The sequence below is a fragment of the Canis lupus genome, chromosome 19, assembly GCF_011100685.1.
Source record: "Canis lupus familiaris isolate Mischka breed German Shepherd chromosome 19, alternate assembly UU_Cfam_GSD_1.0, whole genome shotgun sequence".
NCBI lineage: Eukaryota > Metazoa > Chordata > Mammalia > Carnivora > Canidae > Canis > Canis lupus.
In genome coordinates, this window is record NC_049240.1 from 13004632 (window position 1) to 13027580 (window position 22949).

Below are 22949 nucleotides of genomic sequence, written 5' to 3' on the forward strand. Positions count from 1 at the left end.
CCTAACACACAGGCACCAAGTCAGGGACTACTCAGGATGTGCCTAACACCTCCTCTTGCTGTAGAGATATGTGCGTGTGCACATGTGCACGTAGGTAGAATTAAAGAATTGAACAGAAAATCCCCCTCCCGGTCTCGGAGTAAATATAAATACTATCTTGGTGGAATTCACCCCGGCTAAGGCCCCTCCTGACAGCCTCCGGGCCCAGGCCAGGAAGTAGGGGTCCTTTATAAAAATTCTGGCCAATGTGGGAATGGAAGTGGCTACCAGGCTACTACTGTCTTTGAGAAGTATTGTTCCACCGGGGGGTGGGGGGCGGTGGGTATTAGGCATGGAGGCTCAGAGAGGCAAGACCTAGACCCGTATCACAGATTAAAAACTCTTGGACAACAGCTTTTACACCAAGGAATCGGACTTGTGGAAATAGGGGGCAAATTGACATCCTAGGAGACGGGAGTCACGCTCTTCACGTCCGATGTACAGCCAGGATACTTAGAGCTCTGGCCCTGGAGACTCCCCACGAAAACAGAGAGTAAAGGGAAAGCCGAGTCCCTGAACTTGGCCTAGTACCGGGCTCCGGGAGCTTCAAGCACCAGCTCCAGGAAAGGCCTCCCCAGCTGCTGAGCGGGCAAATCCCCCCATTCCCCTGGTCTCTGCTGAGAAACCTCTACCCAGAACACCAAAAAGCCAAGGCCACGGTGGGTTTTCAGTGGGACAAAGCGCCCCGAGTCCACCAGGCCTGGCTTACCCCATGGAGGAAGGGAGCGCCCGAAGCCCTCCCTCCCTTCTGCACAGAACCCTCGTTGGGCACAGTTCCATCAGCGCCCCTGCTGGGACCGGACATCCCCTGCGACATCCCCTGCGACATCCCCTGCGACATCCCCTGCGACATCCCCTGCGACATCCCCTGCGACATCCCCTGCGACATCCCCTGCGACATCCCCTGCGACATCCCCTGCTCGGCCCTTCCTCACCTTCAACCCTCCCCGGCCTCATCTGCCCCCAGCTGCCAGCAAGGAGTTCCCAGGAAGACCAGTCCGTGGGTGCACGCACACCTCCCTAAGCACAGACAGCTTTTCCCCAAAGGGAGGGATTCCCCAACAGAAACACGTGGGGACCCAAGACAGAATGCTGACCACTACCCCCAGCCCTGCCCACGGTTCTGGAGTCAATAGTGGGGGTTCCAAGACCTTGCGCCGCGCTAGGTTTCCAGGTAATGTTGCGGCTGCTTGGGGCCCACACTCTTGAGCACCACCGCCCTCAGGAATCCAAGAAGGGTCTCAAACACTGCTCGCACACTAAAGCGTGATACGTCGTTTGTCGGGGGACAACTGTGGCCTGATTCTCGGTGGTGACCATCCATCCCACGGAGTGTCAAGTAGGGCAGTTGCCCAGGAGCTGGCCAGCCTCAAGCGCAGGGCACGGCTTTATCTGAGAAGGCACGCCCTTGCTTTACGGAGGTTTGCTACATCTTTAAGACAGGGTCCAGGGGACAGGAACCCCACCAGAGCCAGGCGGCCAGCTCGGGACCTGGACACAGCCACAGACCACATCTCAGCAACCGTGTCTTCTTAAGGCTGTGGCTCCCCAGCCCTCCTCTAAAACCCGCTCCTGCCACCTCACTTTCCCTTCCGATCCAGAAGGTTCCCGGGTGTGGAATGCCCCCAGGTGTGTATCTGCAAGAGCGAGCCATTCCCATCACCGTGCAGTTGTTTGCTTCCCTAATGAAAGCTGTTGGTCACTTTAGGACTGACCGCAGCCTTTACGCCAGCCCCGTGTATTCCCGGACTCTGCGTACCGGCTACGAACCACTACTGTGGGGCTCAGCAGAATCCTAACTTCGTTGAGAAACAAAAGTAATTTAGGATTTGTTCTGGTCACCCCCGCCCTAATGAACCTTTGGCCTGATATACTTATTGTCTATAATTACAAAGCACTGTGCAGCGCTCGGGGGCAAAGACTTCCAGGTTTTTTTGTTAAAGCCTCCACCATCACAGGCCTCATGGCAAATTCTGGAAAACCTATCTTTCATTATAATGAGCCCATTTTAAACTAACACTAAATTCCCTAAAATCTCTTAGGCTTTTAATAAAGTAAATGTAAGTAATGCCACACACACACACACACAAAAATCCTGATTTATTCCCTGTTTCTCATACATCATTGGTATCATTCTACTTCAAAACCAACAGCGATGACTCCAAAAAAAAAAAATGTTTAGAATTTAATTATAAGTGCGTGTTAATCTGCATAACTGAAGTACAGAAAAGAGTTAGTACACCACAAGCATTTTCTACACTTTTATTCTGTGGTGATCATGAGACAGACACAGTCCAAACATGTAGACTTCTCGTCCTCCCTCCCGAGGACCAGCTGACTCCATAGCTCATGCACCCCAAGTACAGCGGTCGTCAGGCTGGGAATAATGGCTTCTCACCAGGATTCAGTTAATCCTCCTGATCCCTTTCTCCTCTCTTAACAAAAATGCCACATACGTGTGGTTGAGGCGAGGTCTTCTTTACACTCACCACCAGGGGGGGCACGGCAGCGGAAGAGCCTCCCCGCCCTCGCGCCTGCCTGCCCGCCTGCCTGCCTCCCTGCTCGGAGGCCTCCGCCTAAATCGGACTCCTAACCTGCTCCAGGGGGTCACAACAAGCTGGCCCGCGGGCACTCAGTCTCCTACTAAAAGGAAGTCTCATGAACACGTCCTCCTCCGCGCCCGTGCCATCTTCAGCAGGGCCATGCGGGTCTCTGGGAGATCTGGGACTTTGGGCTTAACACACTCCTCCGCTTCATCCCTGCTCTGCCCACACCCGCACTTCACGTCATCCATGGGTCAGCTCCTCTCCCAGGCAGGTGAATCACTCCCTGCTAGGAAGTCAGGTGCTTGGGGAAGATGCATTAACTGTTTGAGGCCACTTGGGTGCCTTTTGGTGCAGGATGCGTCAGGCCAGACAGAGGGCCTGGGTCCCCGCTGCCGAGCACTAATGAACTGAACGTGGGCTGCTCCGAGACGCCTCCCCAGTTAGCAAGCCTCTGCCAGAAACTACGGGGACAGGAGGCCCCGGAGGAGGGAAGACAGCCCGCTCCTAGTATTCCCGCAGCAGGGAGGGGAGATCCAGACCCGGAGTCGGCGGTTGAGGAAGTGCCATCAGCCGCGGCTCTGGGAGCCCAGGGCCACTACACTCAGCAATCCAGCAGCGTGACCTAGTGGTGGGCTGAGCTCCCAGAAGCTCCTTGGTGGGACAGGCAGCCCCGGGCACCAGGGACCCTGCCCCGCCCCGGGCCACGCGAGCACACACGCACAGCAGAGCTACCCTGCCTCAGGTAGCACTTAGCACCTCACTGCCTGCAGTACCTTCTGGAACGGATACGCAGCTGTACGGAAGTTCATGCCCACACGCCAGCACCCACTGCCCACTTGGGAATTCGCCAAGAAACGAAGGCGGGCCAGAGCGGCACCAGCACCCAGGTCTCCCCGGGCTGAACAAGAGCTCTTCCTACTTCACCCGCCCCTACCAGGGTTCAGATCCACCTGGTTTTCTAACTCAGGTGGCACAAACGGTTCAGCCAACGCCCTGGTCATCTTCCTGGGGCTCAGGTCCCTCTAGTACTGGAATGAAGGGGGGAGGGGACACACCCCATTTGATCTTACAGAACCGCGCGGATTAGTGGGAAAGTGTCTTAGTATATCACAGAGGAGCCCCCCGCTCTGGGGCAGTCTTACACGTATGTACAGGAGTTTACCGGCCCATAAATATATTGAACCAACACAACCTCATGCTGCAGTATGTACAGGGTCTGAGAGTAAATGAACTGGCTACCGTTCCTTGCTCTGGGCAAGCAGCCGCCTCTTTGCAATCTTCTTTTCTAAGTCACTACAAGGTGTCAGTGTCAATCATTACCCTCTCCAGGTCCTGCCGCAGATGAGTGAACAGCTGCAGCCTCCTAAACAAGACATCCTGCTCCCGCTTCGCTAGATTGTCCTCTTCATCTTTCTTTGGAGTGATCAAGGGCTTGTTGAAGTTGACCTTCCTCTTCAACTTCCAGTACTGGTACAGGAAATCCACCACTTCCTCGGGCAGCCGCAGGGCCCTGGCCACATCCAGCAGGTTGACGAAGGTGTAGAACTCATCTTCCAGCTGTTGCAGCTTCTGCTTACGGACACTAACCCGGTGGGCCTCCTCCTGATTCTGCTCCAGGCTTGCAAAAGGCTCCAGCGGATTCCGAGGGGAGCACTCAGAAGCCCCGTTCTCCTGAGCGGCCCCCTCCCCAAGGCTCTCCTCAGGTTTTCTATGAGAGCTATGCTTCGGGCAGTAGGACTTGAACTTGACTTCGTCATTCTCCGCCAAGATGGTCTTCATCTCCAGGCCCCGGTCAAAAGCACAGGTCACGTGGAAGGCGGTGCGGCAGTTCTTCACAGAGCACTGCAAAGAACACAGAGAACAAGAGAAAAGACGGTCACGGAGCCACAGTGGCTGAAGCCCATTGGAGCTACGCACCCTCCGCACACATGCACAGGTGAGTGGAACTTCCAGCATGTGCCAGGAGACGTTAACCCTGGCACCTCTGGTCATATGTTAAATAAGGTAAAGCATGGGCTTAAAGTCATTCTTTAGATGAAAAGTTTCATAAACCAAACCATGTAACTCTTCTGGCAGCCTGGGTGGCTCAGTGGGTTAAGCGGCTGCCCTCAGCTAGGGTCATGATCCCAATCATGGGGTCCTGGGATGGGGTTCCACAGAAGCCCTGCTCAGCGGAGAGCCTGCTTCCTCCCCCCCTGCCCCTCCCCCCACTCAGGTGTATGCATGCTCTCTCTCAAATTTTTTAAAAGAAAATGCCTCGGGCAGCCCGGGTGGCTCAGCGGTTTAGCGTCTGCCTTGGGCCCAGGGCGTGATCCTGGAGACCCCGATCTAGTCCCACGTCAGGCACGTCAGGCTCCCTGCATGGAGCCTGCTTCTCCCTCTGCCTGTGCCTCTGCCTCTCTCTCTCTGTGTCTCTCATGAGTAAATAAATAAAATCTTAAAAAAATAAAAAATAAAGAAAACGCCTCTTATATAGCAAGTGCAATTATACAAATGGCACGTGCAGCCAAAGGTGGTCTAGCATGCAGATTATACTAAAAAGAACATGTGCTCATGACACAGAGTACACTTTGAGAATTAACTGCTTTTCCTAGAGTTGAACTCTTTTAAAAGTGCTTATATTAAAAAGCTGGAAAAAGAATCTCTTCAGGGGCACCTGGGTGGCTCAGTGGCAAAGAGCATCTGCCTTTGGCTCAGGTCATGATCCCAGGGTCTGGGATCAAGTCCCGGGTCAGGCTCCCCGACAGGGAGTCTGCTCTGTCTCTGCCTCTCTAGGTCTCTCATGAATAAATACATAAAATCTTCCAAAAAAAAAAAAAAAAAAAGAAGAACAAGAACAAGAAGAAGAATCTCTTCCGGAAGAACCACTAGTCAAGAGTTTTTCAAGGAGTCTTCACTCTTCCTTCCAGGCAGGAAGAGCCCAACACGAGTGGGAAAACAAACGGTACGTTTCCTCCAAGCAGCCGAGGGCTGCTCAAGTCTGAGGAGAGTGAATACGAAACCCCTGGAAGAGGAGGAAAGAAGGGGAGAAGGAGGGAAGCCAGCCCAGGAGGGGGGATGGAAAGGCCTCCTCGGGGTGCAGAAGGCCAAGCAGCTCCGCCGGGGGCGCGAGGGAAGGCCTCGGGGCCTGGCCCACCCGGGCGCTGCCCACGGCCCGGGCGCAGGACCCTGAAGGGCCGCTTCCTGTGGTCACACGGAGGCTGCGCCCTCCCGCTCACAACGGCCCCCTCCGCCTGGCGGGGGCTCCGGGAGGAGGCTCCCTGCGGCCACTGCAGCCAGTCCCCTGAAAGCAACCGTGGACCCGCGGGAGGCCGAGCCCCGGCGGCCAGGACCGCAGCCGAGAAGCCTAACGAACCTTCCTCAGGGGGCCCCGGGCCCACAAACGGCGGAGGCTGGAGTCGGGGCTTCTGCCCCCGTCACCGCACCTCGGACGGACTCCCGCCGGCCAGCACGCCTTCCGCTTCTCCAGTCTCCTTTGCCCAGAAGTACAGCAACCCCAGCCCCCTCACCACTCCCCCACGACAAAACGTAAAGTACGTGAACGAACATAAATCTCTAATTTCACCCATAAATAACCTGCACCCCAAGCAATGCGTCAAACAGGCTCCGGGGACAGAGCACGCACGCCCGCCGGCCGCGACCCCTGAAGGCCGGGGCGCAGAGCCGAGCGGAGGGGGGAGCGGAGGGCGGGACCGCGCGCCCCGACCCGGGGCGGGGACGGGGACGGGACGGGGACGGGGACGGGGACGGGACGCGCCGCGGCGGAGTACTTCTACCACTTCTACCGGGCTGTGTAAAGGCGCCAAGCGGCCTTCCTCCGGGTTTTCCTCTTCAGGTTGACTCAGCAAACAGATGTTACGGAAACCTAAACCAGAGCCTTCACAGCTGCAGACATTTCAGAGAGGAATTCTTTAATAAAAATCACTCTATTATTCTGTGAAGATATGAAAAATCATCACACACTAACTTGGCCTTTTCTCCCTCAAATTAATGCTCTGGGAAAAAAGAGCTCAGCGGCAGCCAGAAAGTCATTTTATCGTCCTCTCTTCAAAGAAGAAACCAAGATCTCACGCGCCCACGTCTCGCTGTCGGTGCCGGGGCAGGACGGGTGTACTCAGGAAGGGCAGAAACTCTATCCGCAGAGGACGCCGGTGCCAGGGAAGGCAGGAGCTTCCACTTCCCTCGGCTGCAGTCCTGCAAGTGCTCACCGGGTAGGTCGGCACACAGACGCGCTTGCAGGGCCCTAACGCTTGGGCTTTAACTCTGAGGTTTTTAAACAATGTCTCTTCCATTCTCTCCCATAAATACCGGAGGGTTTTGCCACGTTTTAGTTTTAAACCGAATCTATTCACATGCAAAAACCCCACACTGTTTTTTAGGTCTACAGCCAAATCCCACCAGCAATCTCATGCCTCACCCTCTCCATCTCTGTTACATTTTGGATTCCAGAACTCCAGTGGAGGTGATAATGAAGAAAAGTAGAAATACCAGGCTTACAAAATGAAAACTTTTTAAAACCTCCAGCCAGGGGCTAACTCTACTGAAAGAAGAATTTATCAGCCAAAATGACTTTGCCCAGTGAGGTCATTTCCTTAAAACCTAAGCCTGGCAGTTTGCATCTGTGCTGATCCGTTGTGTTTTCTGTGTCGAGAGAGGAGACGGAGGCAAACCGGGCCTCTGCTCTTAGGATGTGTTATGGAGACGGAGGACCAGCCTGTGGCCCTGAGCTGGGAGCGCCCCGCCCCCCACCCAAAGAGCTGGACTCCATCTCTAGGGCCAGTGTCCGCCACAAACAGCATCTGAAATCCCTGGTGAAGGAAACAGCATCTCAGTGTCTTAAGTCATGACTCTACATGCTGATAACGGGAAGCCTGGAAATTAACCTTTTATAAAACCTGAAAAACCAGCAGGTCATTTACATTCCCACCATAATTCTGTCTACCTAAGGATTCTTGACACCTGTCGGTGTGTTGTGTGGACACGGAAAACGCAGGCCGTTTTAACAAAACCGTTTCCCCCACCCCACTCCGGTCCCCACACGTGATGGAAGCCAGGACGAATCAGATATCCAACCTGGGTTCGGATAACCGCTTCTGCAAACGGCACTCGCTGCAGCACCTTGCGGGGGGGCCCTTTACCCAGCTGGGGCTCCAAGGAATCTCTTCTACCAACCACAAAAACAGAGGCACACCGAGTCGATCTGGAACAGAGAGCAGGGAAGGCCTCTCACGCCCTGTGAGCGCACCTAAACCAGCGTCAGGAGGCGCGTCAGGAGGCCCGCCACCAGCCCTCCAAGTACCAGTGGGAGGGTGACCAACGCTCCAGGGTCAAGACTGGTTCTTCCCTGAAGGCGTCTGCCTGTGAAGAACTGCAACGCTGGGCTTAGGGGAGAAACCAGAGACAAAGCGGAACTGCCTTACAGCTCAGGTGCACTTCTGAGTTGCTCTGTGATTGTTACAGCTGGGGTTCTGGTTACAGTGGACACGACCCGCCAGGGAAAGGTGTCTGCACTGGGCTGGAGCCGTTCCTCGGCAGCCTCACAAGAGTGGTGAGAACCCTGTTCTGCTCTCTGGCTTCTAGACCCATCCCCAAATGCGTGGACGGTTCCCAGAGCCCTCCTTCGTCCAGCCCCCAAGCACAAAGAAGGAAAATGATGCCATTATGACTAAATGCATTACCTGTATGGAGGCCCCAAACTTCTCGTTGCAGAGGCTACACACCAGCGCCCACCGACTGCTGGGGATGTGAGACACCTTCGTGATGGGTTCCATCTTCTCAGGGCTGCCAATGCTCACCTAGAGACCCAAGGAATAGCAAGACAGGGTGGCAGAGGCCATCAAGCAAACAAGAGCTGAGCAGGGGCAGTAGAAACCCAAAGATCTTCTATTCGCCTACAGACCTCCTACCAGACAGTAGCCTCTCCTAGGAGAGCAAAACCCCTACTTCCAAGCACGGAGACAGTGCAGGGGCCAGCTCTGGACCAGCAACCGCGGAGAACCCAGAGCCCAGTCCCTAGGCTCTGGCCTCCACGCACCAAGCCGGGGTGGTCATCTGACATACACATCCTGTTTGTAAACATGCAGATAACCAGTAACAGTCACTTCTCACCTGAGTGTCTGACAGCAAGATGGGTCTGCATGAGGACAATGCAATCTAATACACCCCTGCCCACAAGGAGGTGATCAAGACTGAAAACCCTTCTTAAATATATTTAAAATAGTTTGTGAACAATGGAGTAATATATGCTAATTTTAGTATCGCCCTCAGTGAAGAAAACCATTCTCTTCAGTCAGAAAAGATTACTACATTCAAAGTGGAAAACTACCAAGATAAATAAGGTAGCCGGTCTGCAGTCAGCCTGGATCCCTGAACCAGAAGATCCGGTGCTACCAAAACCCAAGTCATGAAACTCCAATCCAAATCAGTTCCAGATAATTTTCTTCAAGAGGAAAAATGCACCAAAATCACACACCAAAAAATGCTGAAATTTCAATCACAAGTGATATTCTCATACTGAGCCATGCAAATTAAATTAGTCAAGGTCTGGGACTTGAAATAAATTAGACCAGACCTGAAATTAAAAAGGTTGAGGCTAAGTAAGAATTTTAATTTAAAAAAAAAAAAAAAAAAACACACACACACACACAAATGTGACCTAAAGCAGTGATTCTTTAACCATCCTCGTGCTACCTGGACAGCTCACAGGCCCCGGGATTTAGCGGCAATCCCTGGGGAAGCCAGAGTAGCACCCAGCCCCACTCCTGGGAGCGTGTCTCGGTGCGAGGGTGAGCGGGGATACATTTCTCAAATGAACACAACCGAGAGTCCAGCTCACCGCTGCTTCCAGGAAACATTCCCACAAACCTATATATACCATGACAAGATGATAGTTCACTCAGTATTCAATTTAGGGGGTTGGAGAGGAAAGAAAAAGACCGCCATTAAAAGGTGTCTTTTGGGGCACCTGGGTGGCTCAGTGGTTGAGCGTCTGCCTTTGGCTCAGATCATGATCCGGGGTCCTGGGATCGAGATTGAGTCCCACATCAGACTACCTGCAGGAAACCTGCTTCTCCCTCTGTGTCTCTGCCTCTCTATGTCTCTCCATGAATAAATAAATAAAATCTTTTTTAAAAAATGTGTCTTTTTATTCATCAGCTATAGTACCCCATATTTACAAACGGCTCCCCATCCTCACCCCCAGCTCAAAGCCAGGAGTACCTCCTGAGCTAAGCTACTATTAAAAACCACACCTACCTCAGGGATCCACAGAGCACAGCTGACATGGACCCACTTGGTGCCACTGCGGGTAGGCTTCATCGCTCCGCCTTTCTTGGGACACAGCAAACACTTTGGCTGAACCCCCAGGGCACATGTCCTGCACAGCCAACTGCCCTCCGGGACCTTGAGGATTCCGTAACAGGCCTGTGAAGCCACAGCACAGCCCCCAAGGAAAACACAGAAAGAAGAAAAGATTCATTTCTTTCCCTACATTATCTACTAACTTTAAAAATACCTAGAAAGATTTTATCAATATAGAATAGAGGTACCCCCATGTCCACCTAGCTGGAGACCCTCTCCCTTCAGGAAAAATGCCAGGCAGCCTCACAGTAGCAGCCAGGAAGGCATGTGGCATCTTCGGGGATAAACACATATCTATTTACCACATTTACCAGAGGGTGGGCCTGAACACTCCTAGAGGACAAATAGGTTCACAAAATATTTGCTGTGCAGTATTCCTACAGACACCTATCTACACCAGGTTCCTAAATATTGGGCAGTAAATTCTCAAAACACTCCACAAGGAAGGCTAAGTGGGGGAAGCTATTCCTTCTCTGATTGACCGATGTGAGTAGGATACAATGTGAGGGAAAAACACACAAAGCAGCTGAGTCTCTGACGAGATGGCCTTGCTCAGAAGGAAGAAGGGGCACCCACGTTCCCCCCAACTACGCGAAATCCCCTCACTAGACCCCATCACTCTCCCAAGTGAGTGCAACAGGCACAGAAAGAGGAGACCTTGTGGACAGAGAATCTGGGCTCTTCAGCCAATATTTACAACAAAGCCTGCTTTGCAGGAGATGGCAAAATTACCCAAGACAGCGTCAATGGCTGGAATCAAGGATCTCACCGCTAAAGTCATTAAGATGATGGCTCAAAAATAGAGAAGGCAAATGTTAAATAGTGAACACAAAACCAGGATGGTTCCAGGAGCACATTCAGAAGCCTTAAAAAAAACAACACCACCACCACCAAATCATTCAGAACTTTATCCTTAAATGACCCAGAAGTCAGGAAGTCTAGAGACACAGTAACATAGCTCCAATCCTCCAGACAGGAAAAACCCAGCCCCTCTGCAATCTGAATATCCAGGACGCAGAAAGGAAACCACAGCGAGAGAGAGGGGTGAAGTCAAGTAACACCAAGACTGGAGCAGAGGAGCCCTGGGTCGGGGCCCAAGGAAGCCACTCTCAACACAGACTTACTGGAAAAACAACTTTTAACAGAGCTAAGAAGCACTAGTAAGGTTTCAAGTTCTAAAAACATCTGTAGCAGGCATTCTAGAAAAAGTCACATTTGAAGAAAACCTTTTTTTTAACTGGACAATCAAGTCTACGTTAAATGAAAAGATTAAATACAGTAGGCATTCAAGGGAAGCCTCAAGAGCATCTCAAAAAGAAGATGAAGTAATAAACATGAAGGCACGAGAACAACGCAGCACTGCTGAAAACTGGGCACAGTGTGGGGTGGGTGCCCAGGGTCCCAAGTCCCTGCTCCAACTATTGTGACCAAACCGCACTGGGACGCTGAGCAGCCAGCCCACCTTCGCATCAGGGAGCCCATTTATAAGACAGGTGTTCAACTGGTTTTCAAGTAGAACCGGTGTTTTCAAACAAAATTCTCAGGGAGAGAAAAATAAATAAGGAAAATAGCACAAAAAAGACTTGAAGCTTCATCTAGGAAGGGAATTTTTAGCAACAAACCGGGTGACACTGGTGGTCACGGTGATCTTGACACACAATCACTTCAGAAATTCCATTATCCAGCAAACTTCCCAGATAATCTGAAAATCTAGAGCCAATAGGTAGCCTTCAACACGACTACAGCAAGAGACTGCAGCCTTGTGTAAGCTCCTCCTGATGTCCTCAGGTAGAGGAGAAGCCCAGCAGGAAGACAAATTAAGTCTGTAAGTTTGTTTTAAATCTCCACATCAACAGATGAATGACAGCCTTTTAAAACCCTAATAGTAGGATGCCTAGGTGGCTCAGCATTGGGCGCCTGCCTTCTGCTCAGGCGTAATCCTGGGGTCCCAGGACCAACTCCCACATCAGGCTCCCTATGTGGAGCCTGCTTCGCTCTCTGCCTACATCTCTGCCTCTCTCATGCATAGATAAAATCTTTTAAAAAAATAAAAAATAGGGCAGCTCCAGTGGCTCAGCGGTTTGGCGCCGCCTTCGGCCCAGGGTGTGATCCTGGAGACCCCGGATTGAGTCCCATGTCGGGCTCCCTGCATGGAGCCTGCTTCTCCCTCTGCCTGTGTCTCTGCCTCTCTTTGTGTGTGTCTCTCATGAATAAATAAATAAAGTCTTTTAAAAAATAAATAATAAATAAATAAAAAATAAAACCCTAAGAAGGACATAGGAACACGTGTCCCCACAGAAATCCAAATTACTTCATTACTGCATTAAGGAATAAATAGAGAAGAGAGACAGACTGTCACGAGCTTTTAAAGATCACCCAGGGCCCATCCTTACTGAACCTGAAGGATTTACCTTTCTGTGGATTGGCAAGCAACCACCAAGTGCCAGTGGGCATCAGACAGGACATGAAATAACATTTAAGAAAAGGAGCCTCCTCACTCTTCTTTAACATCACGGTTTATATAGGAACACATTAAAAATGTTCTGGGTTGAACTATGTTCCCTAGAGATAGGCAGCCCTAACCACAGTCCCTCAGAATGTGACCTTATCTGGAAACAGGGTCCTAAACAGATGGAATCAGTTAAGGATGGTGTCCTACTAGAGTCGGGTGTCCTTGAAAGATGGCCATGCTTGAAGACACAGACACAGCAGGACACACGTGACAACAAAGGCAGAGACTAGAATTGTGCAGCTGCAAACCAAAGAGCACGACAATTGTGAACAAATCACCAGAAGCCAGAGTCAAGGAAGGATTCCTCTACAGGTTTCTGAGGGGACGGGCCCTGCCAACACCCCGTGATTCCAGATTTCTAGTGGTCAGAACTGCAAAATAATAAACGCCTGTTGTTTTAGTCCACCCAGTTTGTGGGTTATGGCACACACTAATACAGCAAACTAACCACCTTGTAGAAACTGCCCTCCACCCGCCTCACCCCTCCCACCACAGTGTTAACATCTAAACTCAGGTGTGAAAGCCAGGGCAGGGCGGCTCACAGATTCCTTTTAAGTAAACCTTACTTCTATGGATAGAATTAAAAACATTATGTGAGGGAAGATTTCCACAGAGCAGCCTATACTTCCAGTTGTAACAAGTAGTAGGAAATACTTCAAATACTCTAAGAACCTATTAGGAACAAAAGATTTCGTTCATAGGACCCACTTCCTTAACTCACTTAGGACAGCAGGAAAACAGACCCCATCTGTAGGAAGACCTCTGGCCTACTTGGCAGCAGGTGCACTTACACCCCGAGTGGCTTCATCCTGGAGCCCACATACCTGGTGCACACAGATGTTGCATTTGTCACAGAACACCATCTCATTGCCGTCCTCACCATCAGGTGACTGGCACACATCACAGACAACATCTTCATCATATTCGATCCCCAGGCCTTCCTCAGTCTCTATAGCATGATTCATATTGTCATAGCACCGCTGCTCAAATTCCTCCAGGACCCTTTCCATGGTGTACTCATCTAATTCAGGCATTCCTGAAGGAAAAGTGCCACAAGAACATTTTAATAAGACCCTATTAATAAATATTACAGGGCAGCCCTGGTGGCTCAGCAGTTTAACGCAGCCTACAGCCCAGCCCAGCGATCCTGGAGACCCAGGATCGAGTCCCATGTCGGGCTCCCTGCATGGAGCCTGCTTCTCTCTCTGCCTCTCTCTCTCTGTGTGGATCTCTCATGAATAAATAAAACCTTAAAAAAAAAAAAAAAAAAAAGAACCAACTACTTATTAAAAAAATAAGTAAATATTACAGTAAGACAGTATTAGTCTATCTGCATTTTCAATTTATAAATAATCTTATACATAAACCTATCCCGTGTGTCCCAAACATTTTCTACTGAATGCCTTGCAGACTGTTCCAAGGAAGGCTCTTCAAATTAAAAGGCAGAAAAAGTCTTCCATGCAACACTTTTGTTTCTTATGATCAGGCACTTTAGATGGGAGTATCAGAAGTCGAAAAGCAAAAGATAAATCCCAGAAGGGTTTAAGGATATTAAATATATGTACTGTTAGTTAAATGGTCATTTCATCACATTATACACAACAATATGTAAGTGACTTCAATATAGGACACCCGGACGGCTCAGCTGGTTAAGCGTCAGGACCCTGGGATAAAGCCCCAAGTGGGGCCCGCGGCTCAGCAGGGAGTCTGCTTCTCCCTCTCCCTCTCTCAAATAAATAAAATCTTTAAAAACAAAACAAAACAAAACACCATGACCATATATTATGGTTTGGGTGTCTTCTAAAAAACATTCCTTTCTTGCTGCTTAAAAATGTTGCTCTGAGAACAGATTTCACTGTGAGTACACAAATGTTTTTAACTGGTTTATCCCTCCTCACCCTCTGAATTTACAAAGTTGAGATGCATAGTTAATCAGACACATGAAAGACAGAAACACAAGGAATGTCTAAAGCAAAGGAAACAGCTCATTGTGAATCAAATAAAATGCACTCTTATGCAAGAATGATCAAAAATAAATTTCAAGTGGTTATCGTGGTTACAGTAATGGGGAGATAAGACTTTTATTTTCTTCCATTTGTGGGATATATTCCAAACTTCCTACAATGAAAATGCTCATGCAGAGAGAAAAAACAGGTTATAAAAATATTCTAACAGAACATGTAAGTGGCAAGGAACAATACAAAGGTCATTAGAGCCAATAACTTTTATGTACTCTGATAAATATAAAACCATCAAATTAACACTTCATGTTTCTAAAAATCTGGAGAACACATCAGAGCTGACTGTGATAAGCTCTAAGCACATATTCAAAAAAGCCACCTACCTAGAGGCACATGCTATTTACTGATAAGATACTCCGCTGCATGGCCAGGCAGGGACTTATATCTCAATTCCTCCTACCAGTTTTGAAACCAACACTTGCTATGAAAATACAATCCTACGCCCTATAATTAACTTCTACCATTACAAAGACCAGTAAAAACTGGGACGCCTGGGTGGCTCAGCAGCTGAGCATCTGCCTTTGGCCCAGAGTGTAATCCCGGAGTCCCAGGATCGAATACCACATTGGGCTCCCCGCACGAAGCCTGCTTCTCTTTCGGCCTGTGTCTCTGCCTCTCATAAATAAATAAATAAATAAAATCTTAAAAAAAAAAAAAAAAACTAAAACAAACATCTAAAAGCATATGTTCAATTTATGTTACACAACCGCATGGTCATCTTGCCAAAGTATCCCACACTACCTTTCAATCTGGTGAGCTAGCCCGGAACTCATTACTTACACCATCCACCAGGCGCTCAGTGTCTGTGGCTGCGCCCCATGCCTTCAGACAGGACACCTCGCCAGTCAAGTGCATTTTATACTGACCTTTACAGAGCTGCTACAAAGCAGAACTTTAATCTTTGAAGCTCGAACTGAACGGGTGTTCAGTTCCAAGAGAGCTCTGAAAACTTATGCAGATTGTGTAAAACCACTTCCTGGCTTGCTAATATCCTGGCCATTACTACCTAAAAGCAGGGACCAGGAGGAAGGCAATGTACTTTGTCCAAATAAGCTGAATGATCAAATAGGGAGAAAGAAACAACTCCCCTGGCTCAGTGGGCACTACTGCTCCCTTCCAACAGGCCAATGAGCAGCAGGACAGCACAACAAGCATCCAGTATATGGCAGGCGGGCCCTGCACTAACTAGGCTCAGGGACTGATCCAAAAATCAAAGCAGTCTTTGTCCCTCAGGGCCCCAAAATCTACCATCCTTTAAATATTTACTATGTGCCAAACTGCTAACAAACACCTCTGCTGCCTCTCTCCACCCAGGACCCACAGCACAAATTCTCAGTAATCCGCACAATCTGTCACTCCAAGCCCAGACTTGACCTCAGTGGTCCTGCTCATCAGGACACCTCAGGCAGCACTCAGCAATCCTGAGATGAAACCTGTGTGCCATCCTGGTCTTGACACCAGGAGGCACAAGCAAAATGAGGTACAGAAGCTCCAAGCTATAGATATACCGAGAAGCCAAAAGCCGTAACACACAGAAAATAGACCATATGATGGGTGGAATGGGGGGGGGCGGGGGGTGCACGGGGAGAAAGCCAAGACAGAGGTGAACAGGTAAAAAAAGGGAAAAGCACTCCAGGTTTAGAGCAGGACTTCAGGGAATCACAGAGGTGAAAATAAGAGGTTTATAAGAAAACGGTGAACTTGGCTGGAGTGCAGTTTCCTGTGAGTTACAGGCCACAAGTGAGAAAGGATCTGAACAGCACTGCAGGAAAACACCACCAGAGCACAAAACCGTGCGGACCAGACGACCCTCCTGTCATCTTGGAGAAGTCACTTCATATCTCTGGGCTTTAGTTCCCTTGAGGGGAGCATGCAAAAGGGGCAGGTGGGGGCAGAGACGGGGTATCCTGCTCCCATGCCTTTGGAAAGGTCTTTCTTCAATCCCACTGCTCCCTCTACAAGCCACTCACAGAGTCCCTCTGAACACGGGTGCCAGAGCCAGACAAGCTGACCTCTGAAAAAGACCACAGGACTCTGAGACTGAAGCTCTGATGGAGCTGGCTTCACCAGGCAAGGAGGAGCTTCTACTACTCACTCATATGCCTGAAATTCTTCTCTGTTCATCCCTCATTAATAAAACAATATAACCCAAGGTCTCTCATTATTAATAAAATATAACCCATGGTCTCTCACCCATCTCCTTAAATTCCTCATTCGTCAGCTCCAGCCACGCAGCATCCATGTCGTTGAGGTCGTAACGACACACACTGTCAGCCAGCGTCCGGATGTCAACATAGCCCAACTCTGGAGGCTCAGAGCCCGGCGAGACAATGTATTTCTTGGGCCTGATGAACATGAGGGATTTCTCTTCAGACACGACCCTAGTTAACAAGAAAACAAAGCAGCCAGGTTACCCTTCCTGCCACATGGCCCAAAACGTGCTTCCACTTTCCAATGCCCTAAATCCCAGGCTATCACCAGATGAACAGGCTTAAAAACCCTAATGCCACTGCTAGTAAAACTAAGTAGGATTCATGAAGGACCCCAAAATGGAAAGACAGACCAGTGAAAACACCGAGGAGTCCTTAAAACCAGCTTTTTCCAATTGGCTTCCCAGGATACTGCATGACCAGCCTTGATTTAGGACAGCAGTTGCTCTGGCCTAGCCACAACAGCAAAACACTAACCTCCCAAGTTTCAAAAGCTAATGACTACATCACTTTGTACCCATCCAGCCTGACCACCTGAAGGTCTAGCACTAGGCTCTCAAGAACACGGAGGCCAAGAGCAGCCACCAGGGCAGGACAATGCCCAGCAGAACGCTGGGCAACCAAGGGGACAAACCCATCATCACTAATCTTAGAAATAAAAGTGGGCCTCGTCCATTACTAAGCAGTCCAAGACCCCGAGAGGCCTAGCCAAGGAGGGGACTCTCCCAACATACACTTAGGATCCCAGGACAGGGACACAAGTTCCCTCCTCTCCTTACACTGCCACCCTCTCCAAACCTGTTAACACTGATGCCTTCCACCACACCCTACTCAGAAGAAATGACCACACACAAGATCAAATCACTCCCAACTTGGAATGAAGGGCCTTCTCCCTAAAGACAAAGGTCCGGTATCACAGCACCCCCGCATCCACAGTTCCTGCCTCATCGCCACGTTCAGCAGTTCATGTTAGCAGCAACAAGTGGTCCAAAGAGTGCCAGTATTTTCAACCACCATGTAAGCACCAGAGTGATCTTATCTACATAACACTGAAATAGGCAAAACACAGGGAGTTATTTCTCCCATACTCAACCAAGAGCAGGGTTTTAGCTACCTAGAAACTCCGGAAGCTGTATCACATTTACTGCTCTTGTGCCGAGTTCCCAAATAAAAAAATGATTCAGCGAGTAATTCCTGGATGGGGACTGCCAAAGCTGAAACAGTTGGTGTTGTGCCCCAGATGTAGATTCTAAGGCAAACATGGTGTTTATCCTGCAAAGCCCAGTTAAACATTCCACCCCACCAGCCAGAAATCTGGACTGGTCATTTAAGCCCACACATCTATGCAGACGTTTATCAGAAACCCCCAAACAATAACCGGCAATGGTAAAAGAGTCCAGTTCACAAAGGAGGCAGCTGACTGATGCACAGCAGAGATGCCAGGCACTAGATGAGCGTAGAGACCCCGAATCTGCTCTCCCTGTGAAGAGCCCTCCAGGTCAGCTGGGCAACACAACGAAGAAATAAGCAAACTGGCCTCAGTTCCACGCGGAGGTAAATCATCAAGGACCAGCACCCAAAAGACCCTTAAGGGGAAAGGTGCTTCCTAAGTAAATTCAAAGAAAGCCCGGCAAGAGCAACTGGGCAAAGTCCATCCATAGGAGAACTCATCAAATACACTGCTCCTCTTAAGCTTGCCTTCCACATAACCGTGACCTGGCAGGCCACCTCACATTTGCCTTACTCCAGAGGTGGAGCCCAGCCCAGCCCTACAACACCGGAGAAGCCACCCTTGCTAGGTGAACAGTGATGGATTTTTTTTTACTTGTTTTAGGGGATTAATTTAATTTTTTTAATAATAAATTTATTTTTTATTGGTGTTCAATTTGCCAACATACAGAATAACACCCAGTGCTCATCCCGTCAAGTGCCCCCCTCAGTGCCAGCCACCCAGTCACCCCCACCCCCCGCCCTCCTCCCCTTCCACCCCCCCTAGTTCTTTTCCCAGAGTTAGGAGTCTCTCATGTTCTGTCTCCCTTTCTGATATTTCCCACCCTTGCTCTCCACAGTGAACAGGAATTGGGGGTGGGGATGGGGGAAAAAAAGAAGTTGTGTAAACATCCAAATTTCCCTCCCCCACCAGTCATCTCCCACAGTGTTCTAGAATTTGCCCGACTCTCTAAAGAGAGCAGCACCTTCCCAAGATGGCTGGAATATTAAGTTTGGAGGACCATGGCCCTCCAAATCACTACCCTATGGACCTAGAGTGTCTTTCTACACATTTCAGACCACTTGGGGTCTTGTATTACTTCACTGCTAAGTCAAATTGCTCTTCTCAGGCAGCGGCTGTCAGGGCAGAAAGGCGATGGCAGGTGGGGACTGGCACGTGTACCTGGCCACCGGCTGAGGGATGGTCCCAGGGCTCACTGGCACCTGGACCCCTTTCTCCCACTCCTGTCTCCAGGGATCTGCCAACACATAGTACTCATCTGGGTTCAGCTGATAAGAGTCATGCAGCTTCATAGCAGTGATCAGGTCCGTCCTAAACACCTGGAGAGGGAGAGACAGGGTCACTGACATTTGATATTTGCATTCTTCTTCAGAGTGCTGGCAGCTGCAGGGTCACCATGGAGCTGCCGTGTAACAAGGTCACTGTATCAGCAGAGCCCGAGGCCGACCTATTACAGGAACCCCTCAGCCTGCCACGCCCTTGGCCTCTCAGGCGTGGAGGTGCCAATGGCTCACGCTACCCCCTCACTTCAACTCCACAAGCCGGCAGCATGTCTGACAGCAGCAATGAAACCTCAGTCTCTTCCCCTGAAATTCTATGAGCTCCCAATTCAAAAGAGGGCTGCTGGTATTTCCCTCGAGGGTGCTCTCTTGGTAAATGTTTTAAGAAATGAAACTCCACTAACCATTTAACAACTTCAAGCCAAAACCCAGAACTACCAGGGCCTCCTCTTCTATACTCAGACTGCCACCACCCAGCTCTTGCCTCCCAGGGCTCCAGGGCTCATGGCAAGGTATTTGGGGAGTCGGGTCCTGGTTGGCAGGTGCCACGCAGAAGTACAGGCTGGACAAATATGGGAAAGAAGCAAGGACAGACCAATGGGGTCAAGTCAAAAAAGGGGCTCGTAAAGAACATGTTTACACACCTTTCCCCAGCATTAACCTCTGTAAGGGAAGCAGTGTTTGTGGGGAAAGGAGAGGAGGGAAGGAGAGAAAAAGAAAGAAGGAAGCAAGCTACTTTACCCTCGTCTCTCCCTGCCAAAAACAGACCCACAAAACTCAAAGTACCCCTGTCCTGAGGGAGCTCCTCGCCCCTCGTCAGGGCGGAGAGGAGACCAGCCAAAGGCGGCCTCGCATGGCTGCTCCCGCCGACTGGGGCAGGACAGGAGCACGGCACTGCCTGCCAGCGGGGCCTCGTCCTCGGGCCACCAGGGTCTCAGGGCTACACAAGGAAGCTCTGACCCTGGCATTAGCGCTGGCCCCAAGTTGTATTTGGCACGAAGCACACCTGCATCTGTAAGCTGCGCTCTCTGTTTACACAAGTCACAATGCTGAACTCTCTCTTCTTAGGACAGGGAGTTCTTTCTTAAGCTGTGAAGCACAGTTCACATTATATGCCTGCTAATAGGTCCATATTTGTTTTTCCTGCTGGCTTTTCAGACTGGTGATCACTTTAATAAACTTCACCATAAGAAAGTCTGAGGCAGTGTCTGAATAAAAAGGCCATTTCTCTGGCCTGCCACTTTTCAATGCTGATTTTTCCCAGTCTGCCACTCCTGGTTTCTCAAGTCCTGGTAACAAGCAGTACCCTGGCTGTGCACCATCCACAAAAGCACAAGTACGATCAGGCTCCCTCACAGCACTGAGCCCACTGAAGCAGGCGCCCAGCCCAGCTGCCCAGGACCTGGATCACCCATGCCCTCCTCACCCCCAGGGAGAAAAGTTCTTTAAAGCAAAAAAAAAAAAAAAAAAAAAATTCACAGGTCTATACCTTCAGGAAGCAAATCAGTTAAAAAACACATTTCAACTAAGTCTTATATGTAAAAATAAAAATAAAAATAAAAAAAAAGGAGTATGCCAAAGAAGGAAAATCAAACTGAAGCAACAAGAGGAGAAAAGGCAGCCCACCATTCCTTTACTAAGACTCAGGGGAGGATGGTCAAGAGCTGAAGCAGATGCCCTAGATGAACTTCCTGGCCCCCGGGAGAATTTGACATTAATGCTAACCTACATATAAAGTAGTCTGAACTAGGAGCTAAACTCAGAGAACTTTAGGGGAAAAAAAATCAGAAACCAATCAGCCTCTGGGTGAGGGCCAAGGCTGGCGCCATGGTGCTGCTCAGCCCTCCTCGGGCGCCAACTGTTCCTACTCCAATCCCCCTGTACTCTTGTCCTGAAGTAAGACAAGTGCACTGTCAACAGGAGAACACTGGTTGGGGAGGCAGCACGGACAATTAAAGCAACAAAGACAGGCAGAGCCGCTCAGCACAGAAAAGGAGGGAGGCCCTGCAGGTTCCGAAATGACAAAGGCCTGGAAACCTAAAGGCAAAAATATGGCCACCTTCCCATGAAGGTTTGAGCTAATGTCCAAGTGTCTCCTGGGATGGTTTTCTGATTTTAAAGGATATATATACTACGCTTCCTCATGGGGAATGTTATTCCCCAACCCAGAAGTCCCCCATACCCCCACAAAGTATCACCCAGCAATCCCCATTACACTCAGGGAAAAAAATACCTGGTAGAATGAATGCAGGCCTGTGCTCTGCAGCTACAGGAAGAGGTGGTCTCTGAAGCCATCCCGTTAAAGAGGCAGCACAAGCCAAAGGGCTGAACCAAAGGCTCTCCTCCCGCAACCTGCCCACCTGAAAAGTGATCAACTAAAATGCCCTTTCTGCAATCATTTAAAATCCTGAGGGCAGCCCCGGTGGTACGGCAGTTTAGCGCCGCCTGCAGCCTGGGGTGTGATCCTGGAGACCTGGGATCGAGTCCCAGGTCAGGCTTCCTGTAGGGGGCCTGCTTCTCCCTCTGCCTGGGTCTCTGCCTCTCTCTCTCTCTCTCTCTCTCTCTCTCTCTCTCTCTCTCTCTCTCTGTGTGTCTCTATGAATAAATAAACAAAATCTTTAAAAAAATAAAATAATAAAAATAAAATAATAAAATAAATAAAATAAAATAAAATAAAATAAAATAAAATAAAATAAAATAAAATAAAATAAAATAAAATAAAATAAAATAAATAAAATAAAATAAAATCCTGAGAGCCTGGCAAAGGTTGTCAAAGATAATGTAGCTCAGGACTGGTAGAGGCCCCTAATCAACAAAGGCCAGCAGAGGTATGCACCTAAAAGCAATTTTAAATAAAGAGACAATAGATAATAGGTAGGTAGGTAGGTAGGTAACAAAATGTGGGGGAGCAGGGAAATAGAAGATGAGAAACAAATTGAAAAAGGAGGGGAAAAAAGCCTTAAACGTAATTGCCAAAACAAAACTCCCAGAATTACAATGGGTTGTTGCCAAATAAGCCACAAATTCATGGCCAAAACTAACTTGAGGCTGGCAGTGACCGGCAGCAGCCGAACCCGCTGATCTCCTGGCCAGAGGAAAAGTTGTTGGGAGCCAGCGAAGATGAAACAGAAAAGGAAAAAAAGAATATAATTAATAATAATAGCTAACATTTACTACTGAGCACTCTGTAAGTGCTTAGTTTGTATTAATGTCTGTGTATTAACCCACTCAATCCTCACAAGAATCTGAGGAGGCAAACACACCTGTGTCATCCCCATCTTACAAATTTAAACTAAGCACGAAGAAGTTAGATAACTTTCTCGTGACTGCAGAGAGACATCGATATCAACCAACCAGGTGTGTGCCAATCTTATGTACTCATGCACACGGGCAGGACATGCACAGTCACACCATCATTCAGGAAATACCTCTGAAGGTTTTCGATCTTCATGTCTGGAGCACGAACCTCTCCTGTGCTGGGATCGGGAATTTTGTGACCAAGTAGTCGAGAGGCCTAAAGACAAATATCCAGAGAGAACAATTAAAAGTACACGAATCACTGTTGTTCACATAGTTGTGGGTTTCTTTTTTTTTAAGATTTTATTTATTAGAGAAAGAGAGCGCACCCAGGCGCCAGCAGGAGCAGGGGTGGGGGAGGGGAGGTGGCGAGAAGCAGACTTGCTGTGGAGCAAGGAGCCCAGGGTCCCAGGATCACAACCTGAGCCCAGGGAAGACAACCAACTGAGCCACC

The 22949-nt window shown here is 49.5% G+C and overlaps 1 protein-coding gene and 1 long non-coding RNA gene across 20 annotated transcripts in view; one reads left to right on the plus strand and one right to left on the minus strand.

The window, feature by feature from the left end:
* Positions 1-22949, minus strand: part of JADE1 (jade family PHD finger 1) — a 63078-nt gene that overhangs the window by 8866 nt on the left and 31263 nt on the right. For 12 of the 19 annotated variants that reach the window (XM_038564644.1, XM_038564646.1, XM_038564661.1 and 9 more), the window contains 7 exons: positions 22627-22712; positions 19080-19237; positions 16671-16858; positions 13281-13492; positions 9840-10007; positions 8264-8380; positions 3906-4427 (listed from right to left, as the gene is read on the minus strand). In XM_038564644.1, coding sequence (XP_038420572.1) covers positions 3906-4427; positions 8264-8380; positions 9840-10007; positions 13281-13492; positions 16671-16858; positions 19080-19237; positions 22627-22712 — 1451 coding nt within the window. Of the gene's footprint in view, positions 1-3905; positions 4428-8263; positions 8381-9839; positions 10008-13280; positions 13493-16670; positions 16859-19079; positions 19238-22240; positions 22284-22626; positions 22713-22949 lie in introns of all 19 variants that reach the window. The other 7 variants (XM_038564654.1, XM_038564656.1, XM_038564655.1 and 4 more) reach the window with 1 other exon arrangement.
* Positions 11629-12856, plus strand: LOC111091108. Its single transcript, XR_005373922.1, has 2 exons — positions 11629-11769; positions 12564-12856. It is a non-coding gene; the product is annotated as an uncharacterized LOC111091108 (long non-coding RNA).